This window comes from Sylvia atricapilla, chromosome 6 (assembly GCF_009819655.1).
Source record: "Sylvia atricapilla isolate bSylAtr1 chromosome 6, bSylAtr1.pri, whole genome shotgun sequence".
Taxonomy (NCBI): domain Eukaryota; kingdom Metazoa; phylum Chordata; class Aves; order Passeriformes; family Sylviidae; genus Sylvia; species Sylvia atricapilla.
The window spans coordinates 15,009,228-15,034,554 of NC_089145.1; the positions used below are offsets into that span (position 1 = coordinate 15,009,228).

At 46.7% G+C, this 25,327-nt stretch overlaps 1 protein-coding gene across 1 annotated transcript in view; it reads right to left on the reverse strand.

Moving 5' to 3' along the window:
- The window catches only part of SLC22A18 (solute carrier family 22 member 18), a 61,259-nt gene extending 36,390 nt beyond the window's left edge, over window positions 1–24,869 (reverse strand). The window contains exons 1-4 of the mRNA XM_066320879.1: window positions 24,115–24,869; window positions 22,679–22,776; window positions 20,498–20,643; window positions 19,262–19,394 (exon numbers count right to left, since the gene is read on the reverse strand). Coding sequence (XP_066176976.1) covers window positions 19,262–19,394; window positions 20,498–20,643; window positions 22,679–22,776; window positions 24,115–24,288 — 551 coding nt within the window. The 5' untranslated portion in view covers window positions 24,289–24,869. The remainder of the gene's footprint in view (window positions 1–19,261; window positions 19,395–20,497; window positions 20,644–22,678; window positions 22,777–24,114) is intronic.
- Window positions 24,870–25,327: the final 458 nt, after the last annotated feature.

Sequence of the window (25,327 nt, forward strand, 5' to 3'; positions counted from 1 at the left end):
GCAGGGGCTGTCACGGAAAAGGGGCTGGAAAAGATCAGCTGCAGGCATCACGGAAAAGATGAAAGTCAGTAAAAGCCAAAAATTGGTTAAGATCAGGCCCAATATCAGCAGCATAGATGTGATGGCCGCCAATCCCCATCAAAATGGCAGCACCCAATACAAAGAGCCCAGCCAGAGCACAGGGAGAGGGATTAGCAGTAAGAAAGGACCAGAAATTCCCTGCTCTCCAGTAAATTATCAGATAGCAGCAGTTGAGGAAAAAAGGTGGTGGGTTTGGTACCTACATCTTTACCTTTAACCCCTGCTTCAGATCAAGTCTAGTAGTGGCCTCCGAAAAAGGCTATTTTTTAAAATTAAATTACACAAACTAAGCACAACTTATCATATTTACAGACATAGCCAACAAACCCTGTATTTCAATTACACTAATACTATGATATCCTAAAAGCAAAGCACCATGGAATTTGAAGGCTCTGGGGATGTTGTTTTTGTGTTGCTTTAAGTCTGGTTAATATATGCCTTTAATTTCTTCCCCAGACTTATTTCTTGTAAAATCCAAACAAAACCAAAACCAGAAGAGAGTACTCAAAGATCACTAAACATGTGGAAAAAATTATCCCAGAGGGAACATGAAAGCCATCTGCCCGAGACTCCCCCTGTACTCATCCCACAGATGTGAACAGTGAGAGATGGACGCTCTGGTGGCAGAGAAAAAGTGGCAAACCCTGGTCCTGTTGGCATCAAAAGAAACAGCACATCCAGCTGGCCAGAGAGCTGGTTTTGCTAGGAGCAAATTAGCCCCGAGGCCAGCCAAGACTTCATCGGCTGGAAAGTCCCAGTCATGAGTGCTAGCTGCAAGGGGCAAAGGAAAAAAAAAGCAACAGCCAAAGATCAGGCAGGACAAGCCCGAACATGTTCAGTTTGTCCTTCTTACATTACAATTATATCCTCATTCCTCAGAGCAAAAGGCAGTTCAAAGACACAATAGATCCCTTTCTAGTCTTACGCTTCTCAGGAACGTCATGGAAACGGAACTGAAGTGGTTCCCAGAGATAAGGTGACAAAGTAAAATTAAACCCTTCCCTACAGCAACACTTTGGTAAAAAAATCAGCAGAGAAATATAGGCACCATTCAGACATAGCTATGGCATTCATCTGAGGAAACAGGACTGACCACAGAGATTTCAAACTGATCAATTTAACATACTGCTCCTCACACTCTGCAGCTGTTCCTTTCTTTGCATTGCCTCTAAGGCCCATACTAACTTCATTTCATGGGCTGGATTTTATCACATCAGGAAATGTGATTCTCTTTTGGGGTACATCTTAATAAATGCTGCAGTTTAGGTCCCAAGAAATTTGGGCTAAAGCACTGTAGACCAAGGATGGCTTTGGAGCAGGCAAAGCCTGAGTGACCAGTTAAAGCAGCTACCAAACAGGAGATTTCTCAAAGCTTTTTCTTTTCGTCCCTTCAGGCCAATGGAGGGGACAAAGAAAAGAAAGAGAGCTGAAAGACAAAGCAGGAAGCACACTCAAGATGGCCCTGGGAGGTCTCCAAGGGTGCTCCCACTTTGTGCTGTGTCCCTCACAAACCAAACTAAGCAAAACCAAAGGCACAAGGTGTAATGATGCCACAGGGGCCGATTAAGTGGCAAAGGGAAAATAATTTGATCTTCAACTAAAAACATAACTAGGGCACGAAACAGCCCTAGACAATAAAACATTTGATAGCTGCAAATGTAGGTATGGATGGAACAGACAGAAACAAAAGGCTCCATCACCTGGTACCAAACCACACAGAAACTGTCCAGCACTTATTAAGTGAAATAACAGTGGCTTTAAAAAATATTTTTTAATCTGCTTCACACCAAGACTTTGATAGAGTATGGAAATCACCCTGCCCATCTCTGGGCTCTCCTTGCTGACACACATTCACGTCACTGTTACAAGCTTCAGCCTCACAGAGGACAGACATCTTTTCTGATCATAACTGGACTGCACGAGATTTTAATCACCCTATTGAAAAGCCATAAATATTTCAGACTGAGTCATTTCGGGTACACTGGATTTTTTCCTGCCTTTACTGCGTCAGGGAATTTCTTTCCACCCTTGAGCCCTTAGGAAAGGGGCACACGGCTGAAGGAGTCAGCAGGCATGAATAATCAGGGAGGGACTTTTCCAGAACAGGGCTGCAATGTGAAAAAGTCTTTCTTCTGGGGCGACATTTGCATGACCGAGGGATGACATAATAATTCCACAAACAAAAAAGACTTTGTACCCACATGGTGGCTTTCAAAACCTCTGTGCACTGACTTAGTCCTTCCTTTCTGTACAGTAGCATCGCATTTTGGGGGCAGGAATTTAAACCCCATCTCTCCAGCCACGGCTTTATCTCATTCTTTCTGGCTAACACAATCCTATAACTCACATTAGCAATGCCATTTTATGGGGCACAGCGTTTCACTAAAGTGCTAAGGATTTATTCCTGCTCTGGTATGAGGGGATAAGAGGCCTCCAGAACCCAGGGTGAGAGACCTGTTTGGGTAAGAGAAACATCAACATAGAGGTGAAGGTGAGGCCAGTGCTTGCAGTGATGGAGCAGAAACAAAAGGCAGAAACAGTATTGCTAGATAGTGAAAAAGAAGCAGCATGCCAAGACCATGTCCCCAATCCCTCTCAAAAAAATAAAAGAAAACAACCCAAGCCCCATTAGACACTTGGGAGCTGCTGAAAGAGCTACACTGAAAAGGAGGTGCTGAAGTGCAGCCAGAGGAGCTGCGTGCCAAGGCACATCCTTGTGGAGGCACTGTGTGTGCCGCCAGGGCACCAGACTGGTGCTGGAAACGCAAGCCAGGGTGTAAACACATGGTGCAGATGATCAGACTGCAGCACAGCTATTGTTTCACTTCCAGCATGGGCTGTTTGCCAGACGTGGACCTCTGGAAACACATTTGAAATTCTGGAGAACACCCTTTGTTTTGGGGGTAGCTTGTTTTTAAGGAGAGGGCTGAGCAGTGATCTAAGGAGTAAGAATCAGATAGCGCAGACACCACCCCTCCCGGCCCCAAAAAGTGTGTGGGGACTTCCAGGGCGGTGAAGCAGGCGCTGCAGGAAGGATGGATGCTGGAGCAAGCCCAGCCTCCCAAGCCCGAGGGGATTCGCTCGCGCTGCCGGGAACGGGGAAGCCTTTTCTCACCACTATAGGAAGTGGAGCGCTTGGCAACAAGGGAGGCGGCTCTCCCACAACTCCGGTTACGCAAACAGCTGCCTTCTGCTGGGTTTCAACATGCTCCACTGCTCCAAAAATAATTTCCTGCTTGATTTGATACCATTAGCAGGAGCGGGGAGCGCAGCGGGAGCGATTGTGCCGCTGCACGCTGGCTGCAGGTAGCCACTGGGTCCCAGCAAAAGCCCTGATCCCTGCTTTTGGCAGGAGGGAAGGTAAGCAGGGCGATAGCATAAGCCTTTCCTTCCTCTGTGAGGGGTTTTGACGCAAGCCTGGACAAAAGTACCTGTCACCTTCGTCCTTTCAGGCCCCTTTTCCAGAGCTGACATTTCCCAGCCATTTTCTCATGGCATGTAACCAGCACTCCGCAGCCAGGCAGGGATCAACGCCAACATAAAGTTCAACGACAAAGTCACTGCTTGCTGGGTGATTAGGAGCTGTGCTGCTCCTGGGCAGAGTTGCTGGTGTTCTCCTACAGCACAAGCAGCAAAAAGCTACTATCGTGCCTTCTGGAATTCCCCAGGTGATGACTTTGTGTCCGCTTTGGAGGTTGTTGGAGTAATACCAGTCCAGCCCAGTGCTTTGGGAACAGCAGCACTTTCCATTCCTAGCTGGACTGGAATTTGGATACCAAATTTTGCCCTAAGGTGCATCTGATTTCCTGTTCCCCATTCCCAGCCCATTGATCTGCATGCCCCTTCCCCAAGGCCTGCCTTTGGGGGGACTCCTCCAGAGGCCTTCAGCAGATTTGGAAACCTTGAGTAGCGCAGAGAGTTTCCAAGATTCCAAGGCCCAGCTCCTCCATGGCCTGTGCCACACCAGCAGCATGGCACACCAACCTGCCCAGCTCATGGCCTTACACCGTGCTGAGCTGGTACCTTCCAGGGGAAGTGCAAGTCATCTTCAGCACAGAGATGAAGCAGCAAAGCAAAACTCACTGCCACTCATTAAAACAGCAGCTGCAAAGCAGGATTCAGGGGTGGCGAGCACGACCACAAAAATCAGCATATTTTAAGGTAATCTTCTTGTACTTTGAAAGCAAAATTGTGCGATTTATTGCTTATACCTTTTAAACCCAAAGAGACCATGAGAGACCATTCCATCTGCTCCACACCACGAGCCTTACCAACCTTGTCTTCCACAGTCATCCTTTGAGCCACACAATGTTTTATGAAAGATGTCCCTTGGCCATGACTAGAAGAGCAGAATGGGTGATGAACACACCACTGCTTTTGAGGAGCTTCAACAGAAACTAACCTTGGAAGGTAAAACCATAAAAAGAGAGGAAGTGTCCCCTCAGCCATCCTGCACAGGACATAACTGCAGGATGACACCCCAGCTTTCACACACAAGGCAAAATATGCATCTGAGCTGACCCAAATGCCAGGTGGGGCCTTTCCTGTCACTGCCACAATAAAAGGGAATAACCCTGCAAAGAAAGTGACTCCTCAGCTGCTGGAGGACCTGAGCAGGGCAGCAGGACAGGACTGGTGGGAAGAGTGTACAGGCTGGTTTCTGTGCTCAACTGACCCATGTCTGCAGCAGCTGCTGCTCCCACAGCCCCGGGGAGTGCAGATAAGCAGCAGTTCAGCTTTTCCAGACATAGCACAATTCCTGTTCACAGCCTCTGGGCTTGTCTTTTGAAAAGAAGGAGCTAGGTGTCTATTCTTGCAGGAAGCCAGGTGTGTAAACAGTTCAATTAATATACGCAGCAAACCGTGCTCTAGCACAGCAAAGAGGGCTAGTGGAGACAAGCCAAGAGCACAGGAGCCAAGGAAGGAAAATACTTTTAAAGAATACGCCTAATTAGAGATGGGTCTGGGCCAAAAGTTCATATTTGAACACCTGGAATAGCCCAGGGGAGCAGAGCAGTAACCTGAACCCAGATCCACATTTTGTAACTCTCTCCTCTCCCAAATGAAGTAAAACCCACCTTAAACCCAACCCAGAGTTTGAGCTACAGATTTCCAAAAGCCAAAGTCTGGAGATTTGGCTTTCTACTTTTCAGCCTGATTTTGGCCAAGTCATTGTGCTCAGCTGCTGGTGCCCTCTGTTCCTCTCACCCCAGACCACCCAGTGCCCTGCTGTGGGCCCACTCTGCTCCACTCAAGAAATGGCTCTTGTTCCCTGGCATCCCCATGTGCTCCAGCAGCCACAGCACTGTGACCAAGCCTAGCTTGTCTCTGCACTCCCTTCTCCCTGCTCTCACAGGCAACAGCTCCTGGTCAAAGCAAGAAGTCTGCCCTAACTCAAAGCCAAGTGGCTCCACTCATGCCTGTGAGACAGATATGGACAGCAACTCCTAAATCCCCAGATTTATGGATTGTTTTGAAGGGTACAACCTCCATGTCAGGGAAAGCTCCCCCCCACCATGCCCTTTATGAGTGCTTTCAGAAGAAGCAGGCTTTCTTTTCTCCCCTGCAGCTCAGTTCTCAAGAGCAGACAACTAAACTTCTCCCACACCTTATCAACTCTTTTGACTGTAGATTTTCTTTATAGCACAATCACATTTGACAAAGAAAGGTCAGCCTGATCCCCATAAAATCACCCTGTCACAGGCACGCCACGCATTTCAGACAGCTTGCAAGGCTGACTAAACATTTACTTTTGGATGGCTCACTTCCAAAGCCCAGAAATAGATCTCAGTTCCCAGTAAAAGAGTGCCTGAGTGTGCCATCAGATGGCTTCACTGCCCTGTCACAGCGTGCCATTTGCATTCCTGTGCTTTGCCCCTCACCGAGTGCCACCACTGAGGTCCTTGCACATCTCCTGGAGAGAGGTGAGGCCTTATCTCCCAGCTGGATTATTCTTGGTAGGTATTTGTCACTCCTTTTTCCACCATCTGACCTTTGGTCCTGTCAGGCTGAGGTAAGTCACTAATGCACAGGGCTCTGGATTGCTTTCCCAGTGGACACCCGGCCTCTCACCAGCATAGCTGGAGAAGAACAAATGGGATTTGCTCACACTGGATGCTGCAATGTCCAAGGAAGAGTTTGTGTTCTGAAAAACTTTGAAACAATTCAGCTCTACTGCTATTCAGAGCAGTTTTGCACCTTGGATGTACTCCTGTAGCTATTGCAAATTCTTCCATGCCACAGCTGAACCTTCTTCTCCAAGAAAAAAAAAACCAAAAAAACCAAACAGACCCAAAAAACCTAATCTGATTTTATACAAAAGTACAGGGAAAAATTTATATAATCCTTCAAGGGCCAAGAGCCTCTGTCTGCAAAGTGCTTACCACACAGCACCCAGGCAAAATCAAAATGATGCAACCTTTGGTAGGGTGTAGAGATTACAATCAGGCAATTACACATCCCAGACCATGTAATCACATGCAATGAGAACACTCGTGGGTGTAGTGCGAGGTGTGAGCCTGGTGTCACCAACCACAGGCTCCTCCGCTTACCCAAAAGGAGTCATTCAACAAATGCTTCAGAAATGTCTTTTCTAAACATCACTAGGTCCATTCAGAAGAAAGCCTCTTTCTGCCATGAAAAGTAGTTCCTGAAAGACTGGGAAACCACCAAGACTGCACTGGAAAACATTAGCCAGAAGAATTAATCTATCATCTGTCTCATATCCAACTGTGTCCGGGCAGTTGGAAAGGGGAGGGGGGAAAAAACCCCGTCACACACAAGACAGAATCTGTTATACAGCTTTATATCAGAAAAGAACCTCTCCAAGCTTCTGTAGGATGTAAGTTTAAACATCTGATGCATGAACATCCTCAGCTTTAATAACCATTACTGTCTTTCATCTCCCCTTTTTTTAAAAGCCTCAGAACAGCATTTAAGACTCTGGCCTCCTGTAAGCATTGCTCAGATGCTCCCCAGATGGCTTTTCCAAGGGGATTTCTAATTATTCAGGGTCCTTTAAAGAAATATCCTGCAGGAATCTTTTAGGTTTCTGGGGTTTTCCTTCCTTCCTCTACAAATTTCTTTACCCGGAGCTTGATTTAAGACCAAACTCAAAGGAAACACTTACAATGACTTCAATATGTCTCAGATCACATACCCGGGGGTAAAAGAGAATTGAACCAAATCCCATAAAAATAAAAATGGTGCAGATTTCAAAGGGATTCACAGTTAAGTTTTGTAAAGATGTAATTAGACCAAAAGTTTCAGTTGAGAATATAATGGAATAAAGGAACATTTAGTGAGACTGAGAAAGTTAACACTAGATAAAGATCACAATGGATTGGATATGCAATCTCCACTCCTCTCAATGAAAAATAAAATTGAAGCAAGAGTTGCTGTAATAGCAGATAAATGAGGAAACCTCTGATTCTCAAAAAACTCTTACAGTTTTCAGATCCTGAACTACTTAAATGAATCAGACTTCCAAAAGTGCTAAATTCCAATCTGCTGATAAATCCACTTTAAACATATCCAAGTGGGAGAAGAAGAAAATCACAGTCATTTCTGGAAAGGCTGGCAACTGCTTCTGCATAAGAGGGCAGCTGGAGAGCAGAGTCAAACCCCTTACCTGATGATAAGGTAAAGCAAAGAGAGCTGAACCCCTCACATGATGATGAAGCAAAGCAAATGATTTGAATGAACGTGTAAGGCTTTTGTCTCTCAGACCATCCAAGCCATCTCCCAAGCAATAGTTAATAACAAGACATGTTACTCTTCCAAATCTGCTTCTGCATATCCTCCCAAATGGGATACAACCCCATAAGACATTGTCCTGCCACCTGAAAATGCTGCCTGGGCAAACTGGGAGTGTTTCAGCGTGTGGTATGGCACAGACACACTGCTGGCTCAACACACAGTGCTAAGCCCTGTGCACTAATGGACCTTCACCACAGTGGATCCCACCACGAGCATCTCCCTCCTCTTGGATCAGCATCTCTGTTTTCCAGCAGTGCTTATGGTAATTTCCACAGCACAAGGCTCAAGCCAAGCAGTCAGGAGCTTGTAACCTGAATGCTATGGAGAGCATTTGATAGAATGACAGAGCGACTTAGGCTGGAAGAAGCCTTAAAATCACCTATTTCCAAATCCCTGCTGTGGGCAGGGGCACATCCCACTAGATCAGGTTGCTTAGAGCTCCCTCCAGCCTGGCCTTGAACACCTCCAGGGAGGAAGCACCCACAACACCTGTGCCAGGGTCTCACCAGACTCACAGTAAAGAATTTATTTCTAATATCTAATCTAAGCCTGCCCTCTTTGAGCTTAAGGCCGTTACCTCTTGTCCTGTCACTACATGCCCTAGTAAAAGTCCCCCTCCATCTTTCTTACAGACCTCCTTTTGTGGGGAGACAGAGATAGCCCTGAAGGCAATGTTGCCCTTGATATATTGTAGCTGTGTTAATTATCCAGGAGTGGGAACAGCCTTGGCCTCACAGCTATGGGTGTGATAAAGAGTGAGGTAGTTGGTAGAGAGTCAGTTGGAGTCTGCTGGCCGTGCTGTGAGCAGGAAGGGACAGGAGGTCATGCAAGGGACAGAAAGGGTAAGATGCTGTATATAGGACAGACAGGGTTAGGACAGGAAGGAGCTGGAAGAGAGAAGACTTCAGAGAAAGAGCCAGAGCTGTGTGGAGCTGCCTGTGGGATTGCAAAAGAGAAAAGGTATGAAAGACTTCTAGATAAGGAGGTGCTGATGCTTGAAGCCTTCTGATATTTTTGAAGCACTCTGAGTTTTGTGGCCGTCTGGACAACCACACCCTTTATGTACTGGAAGGTGCTTTAAGGTCTCCCCAGACCCTTCTCTTCTCTAGGCTGAAAACCACCAACTCTCTCAGCTGTCCTCTTAGGAGAGGTGCTACAGCCCTTGTGGCGCTCCTCTGGATTTCTCCAACAGGTCAACGTCCTTCTTATGCTTGAGCCTTCAGAGCTGGGTGCAGCACTCCAGGTGGTCCTGAGAGTGGAGTAAAGGGGCAGAATCCTCTCACTCAACCTGCTTGCCACGCTGCTCTTGATAGAGCCCAGGACACAGTTGTCCTTTTGGGCTGCAAGTGCACATTGCCAGGTCATGTTGAGCTTCCTCTTCTAGAGAAGAAGGTTCTTTCTCCCACTTCCTGCTTTTTCCTCCTTGGCTGTGACTTAGAGTGTGGCTGGGGCACTTGCCAGTGAAGACCAAGGCAAAAACATCATTGATACCTCAGCCTTCTCCATATCCCACACAACCAGGTCTCCTAGTTCCTTCTGGAGAGGGTCCACATTTTCCACCATCATCCTGTTATCAACCACAGGCCTATAGCAGCTTTTGATGTTGCCCTTGATGCCATCAGTTGCAAGGTTTTTATCTTCTTGTCTTCTTGCTAGAGCTGGGATTAATGCACAGGAGCCGCAGTTTTCTCGTGTTGGACTCAGATGTTGATTAATTCTTATCTAAAGTACAGTTTAATGAGTTGTGAGCCCTGGCTAACAAGGTAGAAATGGATTTGTCTTTAACTCTTTCCAAGGTTATTTAAGCATAAGCTATCCAATAACAAGGTGACACCTCTATCATTTATACTTTTAACCCAATAACCCAGCACCCGAGGTCCTCAATGTGGAGCTTTTCATCCAATCACAAAAAACCACCCAAACCCATGAAGAAGAAGGTAAAAGAAGAACCCAGCCTACGCCCCAAATCCTCCATATTGCTTCACATATATCACTTTTACTAAAATCTTAAAATCTTAAGTCTCCAGGGTTTCAGCAATCAGTCAGATTTAATTCTGTCAGGGCTTTTGTTTTCCTAACCTGATTCTTGGGTACTTAGATGATCTTTCTGTATTCTTCCCAGATTAACTGTCCCTGCTTCCACCCTCAGAAGGCTTCCCACAGACATCCTCTGTTTGAGTTTCTCCAGGAGCTGCTTGTTCATCCATGCATTTTTGCCTGACAACTTTGTTGGGACACATCTCTCCTAAGCTTGGATGAGGTGATCCTTAAATACCAACCAGCTTGCTCAGACCCCTCTTCCCTCCAGGGCTTTATCCCGTGATACTTTACCAAGCAGATCCCTGAAGTGGCCAAAGTCTGTTCTCCTGAAGTCCAGGGCAGGAAGCTTGGTCTGCACCCTCCTTGCTGCACTTAGGTTCTCAAACTCCACCATTCCATGGTCACTGCAGCCAAGGCTGTCCCTGAGCTTCACCTTCCTCACCAGCCTTTCCTTCTTGCTGAGAACAAGGTCCAGCATAACACCTCTCCTCATTGGCTCCTGTATGATTTGGAGCAGGAATTTCTCTCCTCCTGCATTGCTTATGCCCAGTTATGTTGTCCCTCCCAGGACAGTCATGCTGGTTGGATGGCCTATAGCAGACCCAGACTATAATGTCACTTGTCCTGTCCTCCCTTTGGTCCTGGGCCATTAATCCTTGGTCATGTCTTCATCCATCCCCAGGCAGAGCTCGATGCAGTGGCTCCATGCACTGCAGCTTCTCACTGATAAGACTCTGAGGAGCACCAAGGAGTTTCTGATGCTGGAAACACCTTCTTGCTTGGCTGCACTATGCCACGGTCTGTCAGGTGGAAGAGACAAGGCCCAACAAGTGTCAGGGGTAGCCTGGCGATGGCCATTCAGAAGCTCTTTTGCCCGTGTCCACTGCTCAAATGCTTCACATACCTTTGGCTCTAGTGGTGTGGCTGTGAGCAGGGTTTCATAAAGAGACTGTGAGGAAACAAAAACCCTGGGCTGGGCTGTGGAGGCTGCTGTAGTTTATGAAAAGGCCACACTCATTGCATTTCATTCTAAACACCCCATTTAAGCAGTCTGGACTTCAGCCTGACCCACAAGTGAACTGGCAGCTCGTGATAAGGGAGTGTTGCATCTCTCCAGCCATGCAGCAGCCTCCTGCTCGTTCCACCAATCCAGCAGCAGTGGCCAAGGAAAGCACTGGGAATGGCTTAAAAGCCAAGACCGAAGTCTTACAAAAGGGCTACTTTTCCACCCGTCCTTTACAGCGGTCACATTTCAGGCAGGAGGAAACCAGGAAAGCAGCAGCAGTGGATGGGCTGTCCCTTCTTCCCCTGTGGCAAATGAAGGTCTAATTTGGGAACACTCCTTCCTTGCAGCTCGAGCCCCTTGGTGCCCTAATCTTACTGCCCCAGGCGACACAATACATCTAAAAATCACTAAGTCTGTCTCCTGCAGAGCTTCACTCCTCATCTCCCTAACTCCAGGAGTCTGAACTCCTCCTGGTCCACCCTTCACATGCCACATCCGCACATTTCCGTTCATCCTGACCTTCCCTTCCTCCCTTGTCTGATAGTCCTTCCCACACAAGCACCACATCCTTCCTGCCCCGGCCTCGCCACAAAGCTGGGCTTGTTCACTGAAGCAGATCAGAACGAAACATAAGCATGACCCTTTGAATCAAAAGGATTAGGAGAAGTAAAAGAGAGCGCTGCCCATTTGAATATGTACAAACACAAAGGGAGGAAGGTAGGGCCACCTCAGGTTGCCCTGGAGGTCTCTCTGCTAGGTCTTGCTGGGCTCAGCCCTGCACTTTAGCCCACAGCCTCTGGGACTATTCCATGACCAAAAAAACCCAACCTGGCACTGACTTGCTGCAAACAACTAAGAAAAAAAGAAAGGAAATAAAAAGGAAGAAAAAGGGAACGGGATGGTAATTGGGCTTACAAAGACTCTGCCTGCCCAGGGCACCAGGGGATGAAAAAGAGAATACATCCAGGAAAAGCAGGATGTGTTCCCTCAAGGTAGTAGATATTTGCATGAGCATACCTCATGATAGAGAAAGTCTGAATCCCAAAGGCTGTCTGATCTAAATAGCAATATTGTAAATGTATTGGATGAGAGAAGGAAACACTATCTCCTTGCCCTGTTATTATGCATGAGAAACTGCAGTGCAGAGGGATGGGATAACTTACTCGTATCACGGGAAAATCACAGCAGAGCCAAGTCCCAAATCCCAATTCAGAGACTTAACCACAGGCTATTCTGTACTTTCTATTTTCTGTTAACAAAGAAAACAGTATTTTCCTGGATTTCAATCCCCAGTGATACTGCTGGATTTGCTGCCCAGTCGTGAAATATTCCAGGAGTGGGAAGAGCAGATGAATCTCTAATGAGTCATGAGCAGACACTGCCTCATTGTGCAACCTGGGCTGTGAGGGTCATGTCCAGTCCTCCAACTCGTCCTCTACTAGCAAGGCCAGACCCAAAATACCTTGTGCCTTTTTATAAAATTCCAGTTTTGGTTCCATTGTGGGGTTTTTGCCCCCACTTTTTTTTTTTTTTTTTTTTTTTTTTTTTTTTTTTTTTTTTTTTTTTTTTTTTTTTTTTTTTTACTTATTTCTTGGGGCTGTTAAGCCAAGCTTAACAGGAAAAATCAGCCACCACCTCTGCACAGTTAACGACGAACCAGGCGGGGCCCCACGCTGCACAGGAACCCAGGGCTTTCAAAGCATCAGGAGAGGGGAGCAGTGTTCCAACATCCATAATTGTTTAGCAGAGCTGACTCCACAAACACACACGCTTTTGATTGCAATCTGGCGACCACGAACACAAACCAGGGTTTCGCTCGCCTGCCGCCCCCTCACTTTCTGACTCCAGGCATGGGGTGGCGAGGCAGGGCAGCCTCCCCCAGTGCACAGGCATGATGAAAGCTGGAAAAGGCAGCAGGGAAATTTCCTTAGCTCCCCTGGAGATATCCTTCCCCCCGTGCCTTTTATTTTCTGTCTGCCTGTTTGTTTGCATAACTGCTGTCAGCCCATGGAGGGACACCAGGCAAATCCTGCCAGGAGTCCCTCTTCCCATGGCTCTGGTGCAAGGCAATTTCCAGCAGCCCTCAGCTCTCTGAAAGCAGCACAAGCCAGTCACAGGAGGAAACTCTGGATACTTTTTTTTTTTTTCCCCTAAAATGCATTTTCGCCGTGGTTACTTTGGGAAAATGAAGAGCTAAACCCTAAAGGTAAAGATGCCCAGGAAGCAGGAGGATGCTGTGGGGAAAAGGGGCAGGTGGCCATCTCCTGTGAGCTGGCACAGCCGCACTCACAGCCCTCCCACCAAAATCCCCGCAGAAGGCTAAGTGGGAATATGGGTTTTGAAGGAAAATGGAGAGCACACTCGGTAAGGCTGAGGAAGGGGCTGCCACAAGGCCTCCCATTAGCTCAAGCCAAGCCCAGCCCTCCAAAGCCATACCCCAGACCCTTGAGGGCAGCCACAAGGCACGGGCTCTCCCGCCCAGAGCTGCCGACTCCTGTGCTAAACCCGACTCTTCCTCCCTTGGGAAAGGGCCCCACCTATGGGTGAAGGACCAAGGAGGAGCTCTTGGCCCCAGCATCACACCTGGCTCCACTGGAGCTCAGACCAGGGGCTGTAGGGAAGAGCCAGGCTCGCTGAAGGTGGGCTCAGGGAGAACAAGGGCACCTTTGCAGTGATGGTGCCATCTTCCACTGGGTACACGGCATAAAGCCAGGGGACTCACACCTAAAAACTGGTGGCCTGTATGTGGGAGGCAGGTTAGAAGTTTGCAGGAAGGAAGAGCTGGGGAAGAGCTTAGTGCAGAGCTATCTGTTGTATGAATGCAGCACAGACAGAAAACTACTCAGGACCTGCATCCTGGTGACTTCTGGTAAGTTCACAATCCAGCATCAAAGTCCAGGACCCTAATCACAGGTACAGTGTGCTGATGGCCAGAAATGTGTTCTGGGACTTGGGGGTCAAGCACAAAAAGCTTGGGAAGCAGACTGTTCCCTGAGATGTTTCAGGACTGCTTCATGAGGAGGTGAAGGATGCTGTAGAACCACCTATGCCTCTCTGTCAACCACAGAGTCTGAACAGAAAATTCAGGTGTAGTTGTCTCCCCTGTAGATGCCTAAGATTAGATGAACTCCACCCAAAGTGCACTGAGGCATTTTTTAGGCTCAAGAATAGATTAAACAAGTAATCAAAACTAGAAAATTCTGGTGCTGGGAATAGAGGACAGAAGTGCCCTAGACCTGACTTCTGAACCAAGAAGTTGTTGAAGGATAATATCCATGAATTTATAGGTACCTATCACAGAATTTATAGGTAAATTTTGGGGCTGTGGCTTCCAAATTAAGATCGCCACCATGCAGAATAAATGATAAGTAAAATCCCTTAGATTCTGTTTTATTTTTTTAGAGAAGGCCACAGCTGAGGGTGTCCGCACCTTCCCCAAGCCATCAGCTCCTTGACAAACAGCCCATTTCCTCTTCTGTCCCCATTCCTCCCAGGGCACCACAGAGCTCAACCAGCAGTGACAGACCATGTCGCAGATCACGGATGACTTGCTTGCTGGCAAGCAGACTCCACCTCCCTTTCTCCCAAGTGCCTTGACACAAAGGACAAAGCAATGCCTGTACAAGCGTCACCAGTCCTTGATGCTTGGCTGATCAGCATCATCCCCAGCGGAGAAACATCATAGTTTGTGCTGGAAGGGAGCAGGAGCAGCTCCCAGGAGCAGAATGCCCTGCTTTGTCCTGAAATGGAGCACAACCCTTTCACCCTTTGCCATGCTCCCACCCGCCTTCCCAGCTCCCAACCTTCAGTCCTTTCAACACCCACAGTTTTTCCACTCTGCCACGAAGCCATGAGAAATTCCCTGCCAGAGGACTTTGTTCAAATGGGGTTTTAAAAAAATGCAATTCTCTACTCCAGGCAAACAAGCTCCTTCTTTTCCCTAGGAGGAAGAAGGATAACAGCAAAGCCAGGGGAAAAAAAACCAAACCAAACAAGCTACCCCCAAAGCCTGCTGTAATCAAAAGAATAATTGCACCAAAAGACTTAAGCCTACAGCCAACTCACTAAAATGAAGAAACATCTCCATGTTCATAGAAAGCAAACAATTCTTGGGTGATGCAGCAGAGACTCTCTACGGCCTTGTTAGAAGGAAGGAATAAAACAGCCAAATGTAATTAATCATAGTCCCAGAAGAAAGGATGAAATCTCTGCAATTAACTACCTAGACTCATCTTTCCACTTATGAAAACTAATCCAGCTGCCTGCTTTCACCTTTCACCCACAGGGCTGCCACAGAAATCTGTTGCAAATACCAAACCACCTCTCCTTAGGGCTGCATTCACCTGCAGCAAGTGGTCCCACAACAGCTTTGCAGAAAGTGTACAGGGAGGGAGAACCTCTGCAGAGTGCAAACAGAGCTCCTTTCCTTAGTCACCTTTTGTGGATGAACTGTTAGGGAGCTTGCAGTCTCTAAGAACCTGTGTAGCCCTCAGATGAACTACAGGAATTATTTTCAAGCTAGGTATTTTTCATCCACTATCCTGACCCAACTGACAGAAAACACCAGTTAAGGAAAAAAAAAAAAAAAAACCATATAAAAATGGAAACACTCTTCATATGGTTAAGATTATGATTGCTTGTGTTAATAAATTGACTTATGCTTCATCCTCAGGTAGTGAAATTTGCCTGACCAGCAAAGTTTTGGAAAACATGGGAGGAAAATGTAGTACTTAGAAGAGAAGAGGAAGGGCTGGAGCTGGCAGTTAAAGCTTAACAGCGGAGGTCAGGATCTAACATCCAAAAAATCCTATGCAAATCAGAACAAGACATTCAACTTCCCCAGGGCTTCCTTAATCAATAAGGGTTGCCAAATATTATTCTAACAATGAAAACAATTACAGACCAGCTCTTTAGGTCAAATACATCCATAGTAAATACCATACAGAAGAATAGTACCAAAATGACATCAGCTGAGGAACTGAGACTGATTTCTACTCCCCGTATACAAAGCACTGCTAACATATGAATAATGCTGTCAACAACACATGGGGTGTGCTGGCCAGCTTTGTGGTAAGGGAAAGCAAAGAACACAGACTGGACAGAAATCTCCAGTTTTCTGCTCTTCCATGACACAGCAGAAACGCTTCTTTTCAATGGAAGGTGATTGGGTCATTCTTCCGGGGGAAAAAAAAAAAAAAAAAAAAAAAAAAAAAGCAGCTCCAAGTACAGCTGGAGCCTTCCTGTACAAATCTGGGAAACAGGGAGGGAGGATTAGCACCAGGCTGTGGGATACAGCAACAGGACCGGGGAGCCTGGGGCATGTCCGTAATGCAATTCCCGCTCCTCTCCCTGCAGGTCGGCGCGGCAGACACAGCCGCAGGGGATGGCGATGGATGCTCTCCATGGCACAGAGCTGCTGTCAGCTGGATTTCCTGCTCTCCACCGGTATCAGCCAAAACACCAAAGCCCGGTGCATTGTTCCTCTGATCTTTGCGCTGAAATCTGCCAGAGGAAATAAGCACCGTGGGGTTTGGCTGCAGCAAACGCCGCTGCCGAACACCCAGAGCGGCTTTCTCAGCCTGAAGCTGCTGCTCATCAAATCGTATCAAACCCTCCGCTCACACCGGGGTGCTCAGGAGGGCGCTGCCAGCAAGGTAGAGCTCGTCCCTTGATAAGAAACTCCTATCGTCCTTCCAGAGGGATGCACAGATGCTGGAGAAGGGCAGGCAGGCTGCTCTGCCCAGCCCTGCCCTGGGGCTGCCCGGCAGGAGCAGCGGGCTGCAGCTGCCCTCCGCAGGAGGCGAGGGAACAGCCCCTGCCCGGGGAAGGAGAGAGAACATCCCCTGCCTGGGAAAGGCGAGGGAACAGCCCCTGCCCGGAAAGGAGAGAGAACAGCCCCTGCCCGGGGAAGGCGAGGGAACAATCCCTGCCCGGGGAAGGCGAGGGAACAGCCCCTGCCCGGGAAAGGCGAGGGAACAGCCCCTGCCCGGGGAAGGCGAGGGAACAGCCCCTGCCCGGGGAAGGCGAGGGAACAGCCCCTGCCCGGGGAAGGCGAGGGAACAGCCCCTGCCCGGGGAAGGAGAGAGAACAGCCCCTGCCCGGGGAAGGCGAGGGAACAGCCCCTGCCCGGGGAAGGAGAGAGAACAGCCCCTGCCTGGGAAAGGCGAGGGGAACAGACCCTGCCTGGGAAAGGCGAGGGAACAGCCCCTGCCCGGGGAAGGAGAGAGAACAGCCCCTGCCCGGGGAAGGCGAGGGAACAGCCCCTGCCCGGGGAAGGCGAGGGAACAGCCCCTGCCCGGGGAAGGCGAGGGAACAGACCCTGCCTGGGAAAGGCGAGGGAACAGCCCCTGCCCGGGGAAGGAGAGAGAACAGCCCCTGCCCGGGGAAGGCGAGGGAACAGCCCCTGCCCGGGGAAGGCGAGGGAACAGCCCCTGCCCGGGGAAGGCGAGGGAACAGCCCCTGCCCGGGGAAGGCGAGGGAACAGCCCCTGCCCGGGGAAGGCGAGAGAACAGCCCCTGCCCGGGAAAGGCGAGGGAACAGCCCCTGCCCGGGGAAGGCGAGGGAACAGCCCCTGCCCGGGGAAGGCGAGGGAACAGCCCCTGCCCGGGGAAGGCGAGGGAACAGCCCCTGCCCGGGGAAGGAGAGAGAACATCCCCTGCCTGGGAAAGGCGAGGGAACAGCCCCTGCCCGGGGAAGGCGAGGGAACAGCCCCTGCCCGGGGAAGGCGAGGGAACAGCCCCTGCTCGGGGAAGGCGAGGGAACAGCCCCTGCCCGGGGAAGGCGAGAGCTGGGTCGTTTTCCACCTTGCAGCTGCTTGACTTTCCCGTAATTACGGACAAGGTTCACTTTTCTCTGCGCTGCAGACAACAAGGTTTAAGGTCCAGAAGAATTCACAGTGAGAGAGGAGCCTGGAAGCCAAGCCCTAATATCCAAAGGCTTCGAGTCAATGTCGCTGAGTAATTAAATGGAACAGGAGATTCCCTCCCACTGCTGCTTTTCTATGCACCTGTGACTGATGCACATGCTGGAAAGTGAAACCCCGTAAATTTTTTGCTAGATAACAATGCTGCTTCTGTGTTGATGTTTACATATGGGCATATAACCAAAGCTGAGAACTGAGGTAACCTTTACTTTCAGTTAACACATAAAGATCTACAATCACTGTATTTGATTAAAAATAAAACCGGCACCCGGCCAGCAATATCTATAAACACTTTTAAATACTGATGAGTTACTATTATGTATGTCTCAAATTTTATGTGATAAAACCATGTAATAACTATCAAATGAATCCTGGTCAGTTTTGTGTCACTTGGCCAACACTGCCAAGGTACAGCAGCCAACAGGTCTTAAAGCTGGTCCCTAAGGTTATGAGGTTGTGTTCCACTCAATCTATGAAAAGATTTCACACACAAAATTGCATCACTGCAGCACCTGAATGCATGTGGATGTACAACGAGGTTCAGAGAGCAACACATGACACCCCACATCATAATCCACTGTGCCCCAGGCAAAACACCCAGGAGATGTATGACCATACACAGTCCACAAACCTAATGGCACTAAGACAAGGATGAGAGTGATTTTTGCCCTCTATCCTACACTACAGAGTTATTTTAACCTGAGTCTGCAGAAGCAAGTATCCATAGTAAAGAGAAAAAGAACAAAAAAAAAGCCTGAAAGTTCCCAAGCAGTTTTTTTCCCCCCACCAGAGCAATGCTGGGGAATCCTCCAAGAATACAGCCACGTGCACTTCACTGCCTGCAAAAATTCTCTGACACACCATACCTTAGAGTATTTCTTTCCTACTGCAGAATGTAAGAGAAGGTGGCAGCCTGCTGCCAGATGTGCCAGGCTGTGGAAAGTCAACATGGAATTGTCAGGTGTGTGCTTCACCTTGCTGTGACAGGGTGAGACCTCCTCACTGTCTTCCCTCACTGTCCCAAGCTTGCCTTTCCCTTTCGCATAGTCTTGCCCTACACTGAGCATCCCCCAAAGACACCATTTTCCCCACCAGTTTCACAGTGCTCCTGATTTCCATTCCTCAGTTGTACAACATCATTTGTTAAAAGCTGCTTTTCAACACACTCAGCTCCAAAAACAAGACAATCAGGAGAAAGACAGATTCCATTTCTCAATCCAGCTTGTTTTTAAATGTATTTTAGTAGGCATAAGGTGAGATTTGCAATAAGATCTCATTGAAAACAGTGGGCGTATTCTCTGCAACAGCATGGAAAGCAAAATTTTGACTTCTGGTACGGTCCTCTGCTGCCACCAGGAGTAAGATAGCATCAAAAGCTGTAGGGCAGCAAAATATCCCTCAGCAGCTCCCTCAACGATTGCAATAAAATCAACACCAACAAGTAGGTCACTTACCCGAATTTGGTGGACAGAACACCTCCCAGGACAGAGCCAAAAATGATGCCCACTCCAAAGCAAAAGCCCAGCTTCCCCAAAGCACCAGCACGTTGGGAAGGAGAAGTCATATCTGTAATAACCTTCTGAGCACCTGCAGGGGGGAAAAATATCCCTTAAAAGACCTTGCCACAGGGTTTGAGCAGATGTGCCAGCAGTTCCCATGGTTTTATTGCTAGCCAGTAAGAGCTTTTTGGGTTTTTTTTGGTTTGTTTGTTTGTTTTTGTTTGTTTGTTTTGTTGTTTTGTTTTTGTTGTTGTTTTGTTTTTTGTTTTGTTTTTTTAGGGTTTTGGTTTGGTTTGATTTTTTTTTGTTTTGTTTTTTGTTTGGGGTTTTTTGTTGTTTTCGTTTTTTATTTGTTTCTTTGGATTTTTTGGTGTGTTTTTTGGTGTGTCTTTTGGGGTTTTTTTTGGAGGTTTGTTGTTGTTGTTGTTTATTAGTGGTTTTTTTTTTTTCTAGTTATATCTTTTCTCATCTGGTTTCTGGTTAGAGGCAACTTCCACAGCTTTTAATTTTCATAACTTTGCATGGAAGAGGGCCTCCAAATAAGCACTGTCACTCTCCTCTGGGAGCCTCATAGAACATCAGTTTTGAACACAACAGCCCACCAGTCGTGAGAAACAGAACCATTCAAACCACTCAAACCACTTCACAAGTGACAGGAAGCGTTGCCAACTTGATTCCTCTTGCATGAGTTACCTGGACTTCTAGGAGCTGGAGTTTATGTCTTTTACATGAGAAATATAGGTAACATCGGCCAAAACAGAACAGCTTGGGGGGTAATGAAAGGTATTTTTGTAATAATATTTAATTTTTACCAGGATGCTCATTTTACCAGGAGAAAGGGAAGAGCTTTCATGAAAAATATCCTGGTTGCAAGAAGGCAGCTGAAAAGTCTGGGATAACACTGCTGCCAGCAAGTGACTTGCACCCATGTCTGGATGACCAACACCAAACAATTCCCCCAAGATTATACAGGGAGATGGGCCTGGAACTCAGACTAATAAGCACTGCTTTCCATAGCTAGTACACCTGCTGCTTCATGTTCCCACCATTTCATCCCTGAGGACCATTACATGCTCCTCCTGCCTTCCTTCATGCTGTTGAACCAGTTGACTTCTATTAAAACAAGCAAAAAGAGGGGGAATCAGGCAGCAAAAGCAATTTGGAAAACTACTCATCCCTGACTGACCTTACCTGGTAACCCATGCATGAACACTGCTGGCAGCCTGGAGAGGAAGAGGATGGGGATGCTGGTGGAGAGGGTCATAAGCAGGAAGAAGAGGCTTCCAGATACACAGGAGAGAATTAAGGCTGCTCGGGCACCAAACTGATCTGCAAACCTGGTACAGAAATAGCACAAGGTTGTCAGTTTTCTGTTTAGGTTAAAAAACAACACCACCACCACCACAAAGAAATGACTTCTCAATAGTAAATCAGTTTTGTTCCTATTTAAGGGAAAAAAAAGAGCACCACAACTAAATACATTAACAAACAACCCCAACCCTCTCAAGTCCCAAAACACAAACAGGCAAAACCCCCAGTCATATCAGGTTTTGACCCAGTTCCAACCCTTTGCTGTAATTCAACTCCAAAAAGTTTAAAAAGCTTGAATTGGACAATGCCTGAGAGTACCACAGGAAGGGTTCTGAGCAACAGGGGCTAAGATGACCATAAAGCAGGCCTTAGATAGAGTTTCTCATTGCAATTCCTCCTTCCTTCACTTTACTGCATATTACATTTAGCAGATGTACACTACCTTGCATAGCAATTAGTTGTGCTCACACTAAGAGGAACAACCCCCTAAAAAATGCCAGGGTTGGTCTATAAACAGAGCTAAGCTTAAGTAATTGAAAGGTTTTGTGTTGAGGGAGAGGTACAGGTCAAAACTTCTGTTTACATGTAAGCCAGGGCAGTTTACATTCGCTGTTTGTAACCTAAAGACCACAAATCATTACATTGTTGGTGTGGGGATTTTTTTGTTTTGTTACTTAAAAGTAAAGATTGTACTTCATCTTTTCATGTCTGTTTAGGAGCATCAAGCAAGAACATGAAAAACTGAGCTAAGAAACACATTCGCTCTTACCCCCATTCTTCCTATTTTCTATTTAATCGATCCCCGTGCTGACATCAAAGCAGTCTCATATCTAGAAAAGTCCTTTTTATCTCAAAACTACATTGCAAATTTTGGCTTCAATCTGGCAAAGGACACCTTCAGTCCCAGACAGATTCTGGTCTGCCATTTTCCTTCCCTTCAGTAGTGATTCTGGATATTAGTTAATGACGTCCACGGAGGAGACCCAGATTTCAGATGGCACCAGATCCAGGACAGAAATACTCCAGGTTTGTGTATTAACAGGAAAAGCATTGAAAGTGGGTCCTTTGTACCACCTCCATTCTTAGAAAGGCATTTTCTGCCAAGCAGTAATGTAGAGTCAAACGTTGCTGTTACTTATTTGAAAACACGTCCAAGGGCTGCGATCAGATCCCCAAAGTGCCACATTCCACATTCCAGAGGATCCTGTAGAGCTCCCAGTCTACATCAGCCAGAAATGTAAATTCCCTGAAGGTAAAGTGAAGCACACACCAACTCCCTATCCCTTTATTAATTGTTTGATCAGCAGTAGGATCAAGAAGAGAAGTTAGATTTTCTCAGTCTCATTTTAGTTTTCTGTCACAGAATTACACATATCTTTCAAGACTTTTTATTTTTACTTTTTTCCCCCCCTGGTTTTTGGGTATGTATTCTCCCACCACTCAAAAATTTTAGGGCTATTTACATTTTGTTAGGAAGAGGAAAGCCTGTTCCTTGGGGTAAAGAGGCAGAAACTCCAAGTCTTTTCCACTCTTTTTTTATTTTGCTAGTTGAGTTTACAGATATTCTTAAAAGATTCTTAGAAGTTCTTAAAGGTCCATGCAAGTCTAAATTTGTATTCAACATGGATGCAGATTCAGCTGGTGAAATGACACAACCTTCAATTATTGTAACTGGCAGCTCTACTTACCATCAATTAATACCCTCCATTTCTTATTTTTTTTGGTCTCCCAGTCACAAGGCATTTCTAAGGTTACACATGGCTATAAAACATTTGCAGGATTAAGCTGTTAGGACCTGGGCTCCGAGGACTCCGGTGGTTTAAACCCATTCCCAGGATATTGTTACACTTAAATTTGTGATATTAAAATGTAGCTAAGTTAACATAAAGGCTGCTTCTATGCTGCAGTTTTTCTAATAATAGCATTTATTTTTCCCTTGCTCATTATGAAATCCTCAAACATTTCAACAGGACCACAAACCAGAACTAAATTATTTTTATGAAAGTGTAAAAATGCCTGGCCTTTTTCAGCAATGTAAAGGGTCATGAGAATCATTCTCACCTTCCAAAAATGTAACCTCCCACGAGCTGGAGGACACCAAAGGTGGTCTGGAGATAGCCAAACCCCACCGAATCCACACCTAGGCTCCTTGCCAAGTACTAAAAATAAAAAATAAATTAAAAAAAATCAGAAACACCAAAATCAACAAATAAGTGGAAAAGAAGCACTCTATATTTATGAATAAACATCTTAATATCTGTGTGGAGAGGATCATCACTCTAAACAACTACTTCCTTCAGTTCCCCACCCCTGTAGAGGAAATCTTCATTGGTCAGACACTGACAGCTTAATAAAAAACAAATGTCTCTGTCCCACACCCCAAAAGATGAGGAGATGTAATCAAAACCATCAGTTTTGCATCAGGTGATAAGTTTGTATCACCATTTACCTTGGCAGTTCAACACAGGTGAACATATTCAGCTACTGCTAAGGGGGATAAGGGAAGTTTTAAATGCCTTCCTGACTCCAGACCCTGCATCTGGAACAGTCACCCTCTGGGAGATTATTATGGAAAAGTCATGGAGCTGTTGTTAAATCAAGTCAGAATCAGTGCAAGTACAACATGGGCAAATATTGCCTTTACTGAATGGTACACCCACAGCCTGAGCTTGCAAGAAACACAGATGCACACCTTGAAGAGCCAATGGGCAGATATTTCTGATTCATGATTTTGTTGTGTCATGTATTTGTTTAGCCTGGAGCTGCAGGGAGACCTTATCTCTCTCTACAACTGCCTGAAAGGGATTGGTAGCCAGGTGGGGTCAGTCTCTTCCCACAAGTAACTAGCAATAAGATAAGAGGAAATGACCTCAAGTTGTGCCAGGGATGGTTTAGGTTGGGTATTGTGAAAAATTTTTGCACTGAGAGGATTGTCAAGCACTGGAAGAGAGTGAACAGAGGGAAGTGGAATCACCATCGCTGAAGGTATCTTAAAAATGTGTAGATGTGGCACTCAGGGACATGGTTTGGTGGTGGACTTGGCAGTGTTAGGTTTCTGATGGGACTTAATGCCCTAAAGGGTCTTTTCCAACCAAAAGTCCTCACTGATTCTATAAAATCAGACAGAAGAGTCCAGTAAATGAGAAGCAATGAATCCCACTGAGCTGGTTAATTATACACTTAGAAAACCCCACCTTTGATCTGAAACCTCTGCTTCCTGATAGCTGCTGGATGTGTCGCTCACACTCCATGCAAGAAGACACAAACTACATCAGCTTCACCCAGAGCCCTCAGGCCAGGAAAGGACTGTAGGTGCTGCTGCAGCCCATGTAATAGAGCAGCTTTTATGGCCTGGGTGTACCCTGGACAGAGACACAGCCTGCCTGTTTGGTAAGAATACCAAGTATTCCTTTCAGTTTCAAGAATACCTTTCCTGGAAAACTACAGAGCCTGGCATTGAAGGAAATGTTCTATGAAGCAAGAGAACCCATACTCACAGGCATGACTCCGAACTGCATGAAGAGAAGGGTCAGGTCTAGGGCTGCAATCACGTAGGCAACACGGATCACTCGTTGCCTTTTGGCCTCTCCCAAGCAGTCTCTCTCTCCCAGGGTCTCATTCCTCTTTCCTGAGGCTTCTTCCTCACCTCTAGAGCTGGTTCTTGCATTCATAGTGCTCACAGAATGGCTTGTTGCAAGACAGGCTGGACAATGACACGAAGGCAGCACTCGCTGGCTGCGAATGTGAAGCGTAGATAAGGCACACAAATTGTGTGCACAGTTCAAAGCTTACAGTGTGAAAGGTGCCGAGCCAGCATACCACGGGTTTAATGTTTCTTTCTGTCTTTTTCCTCCTTCCCTTTGCTTACTTGCTAGGCAGGATCAGAGGTAACCACGCATCACACCACGGATCTGGTTCTTCTGCCTTGTCCCAGGTGGGCTCACTGCGCCAAGTGCCATCACAACAAAGATCAGCTGGAGTGTCTCAGCAAAATGAAAGTGAACATTGCCCCAAACAAAAGCACGTGATAAGCTCTTCAACTCTTTTAACTGTTTCACTTCCTTCACTTTTATTGCCCCTGGTGGCTCAGGGGAGATGATTGTTTTAATTCTTCATGAAACACACTTTGCTTTTGTTTTTGGAAGTTGCAAGTGAAGCTTACAGCAGAACAGCTATTTCTAATTCCAGTAGGTTTATACAGATCTTGGAACAAACACAGGTTTTGCACATAGTTAGAGCTCCTCTCATCACCTTTACCTGAGCCATTTTCCCTCCTTTCCAAGTGCTGCAAATTTATAGTAATTCTGAGCTAGCAAATGTTCACATGTCACTCCACTCGAACTACAGATTACCAGCCAAGGTCAAAATCATTAAAAAAAACAAGGTGTTAAATCTACACAAATCATGAGGCTAACTGCCAACTGGGGAATTAAATAAGTAAGACTTATTTGGCCTTTGGGGGTTTTGTTGTCACTTGCTTGTTTACTTAGGGTTGGATTTGTTTATCTGTTTGGTTATTTGCTTGGGGGTTTATTTGTTTATTTTCTAACTCATTGAAGCCTGAGAATCTGGTTGAGGATTACCCTTATTTTGAAGAGAAAAAGAAGGCAGAGATTCCAATGCTCTGACTTTGTAGAATTATAGAACTTTTGGAAGGAAGGCAACTGGAGATGTCATCCACCCTGCTGCTTGAACACATCAGTTCAGCTG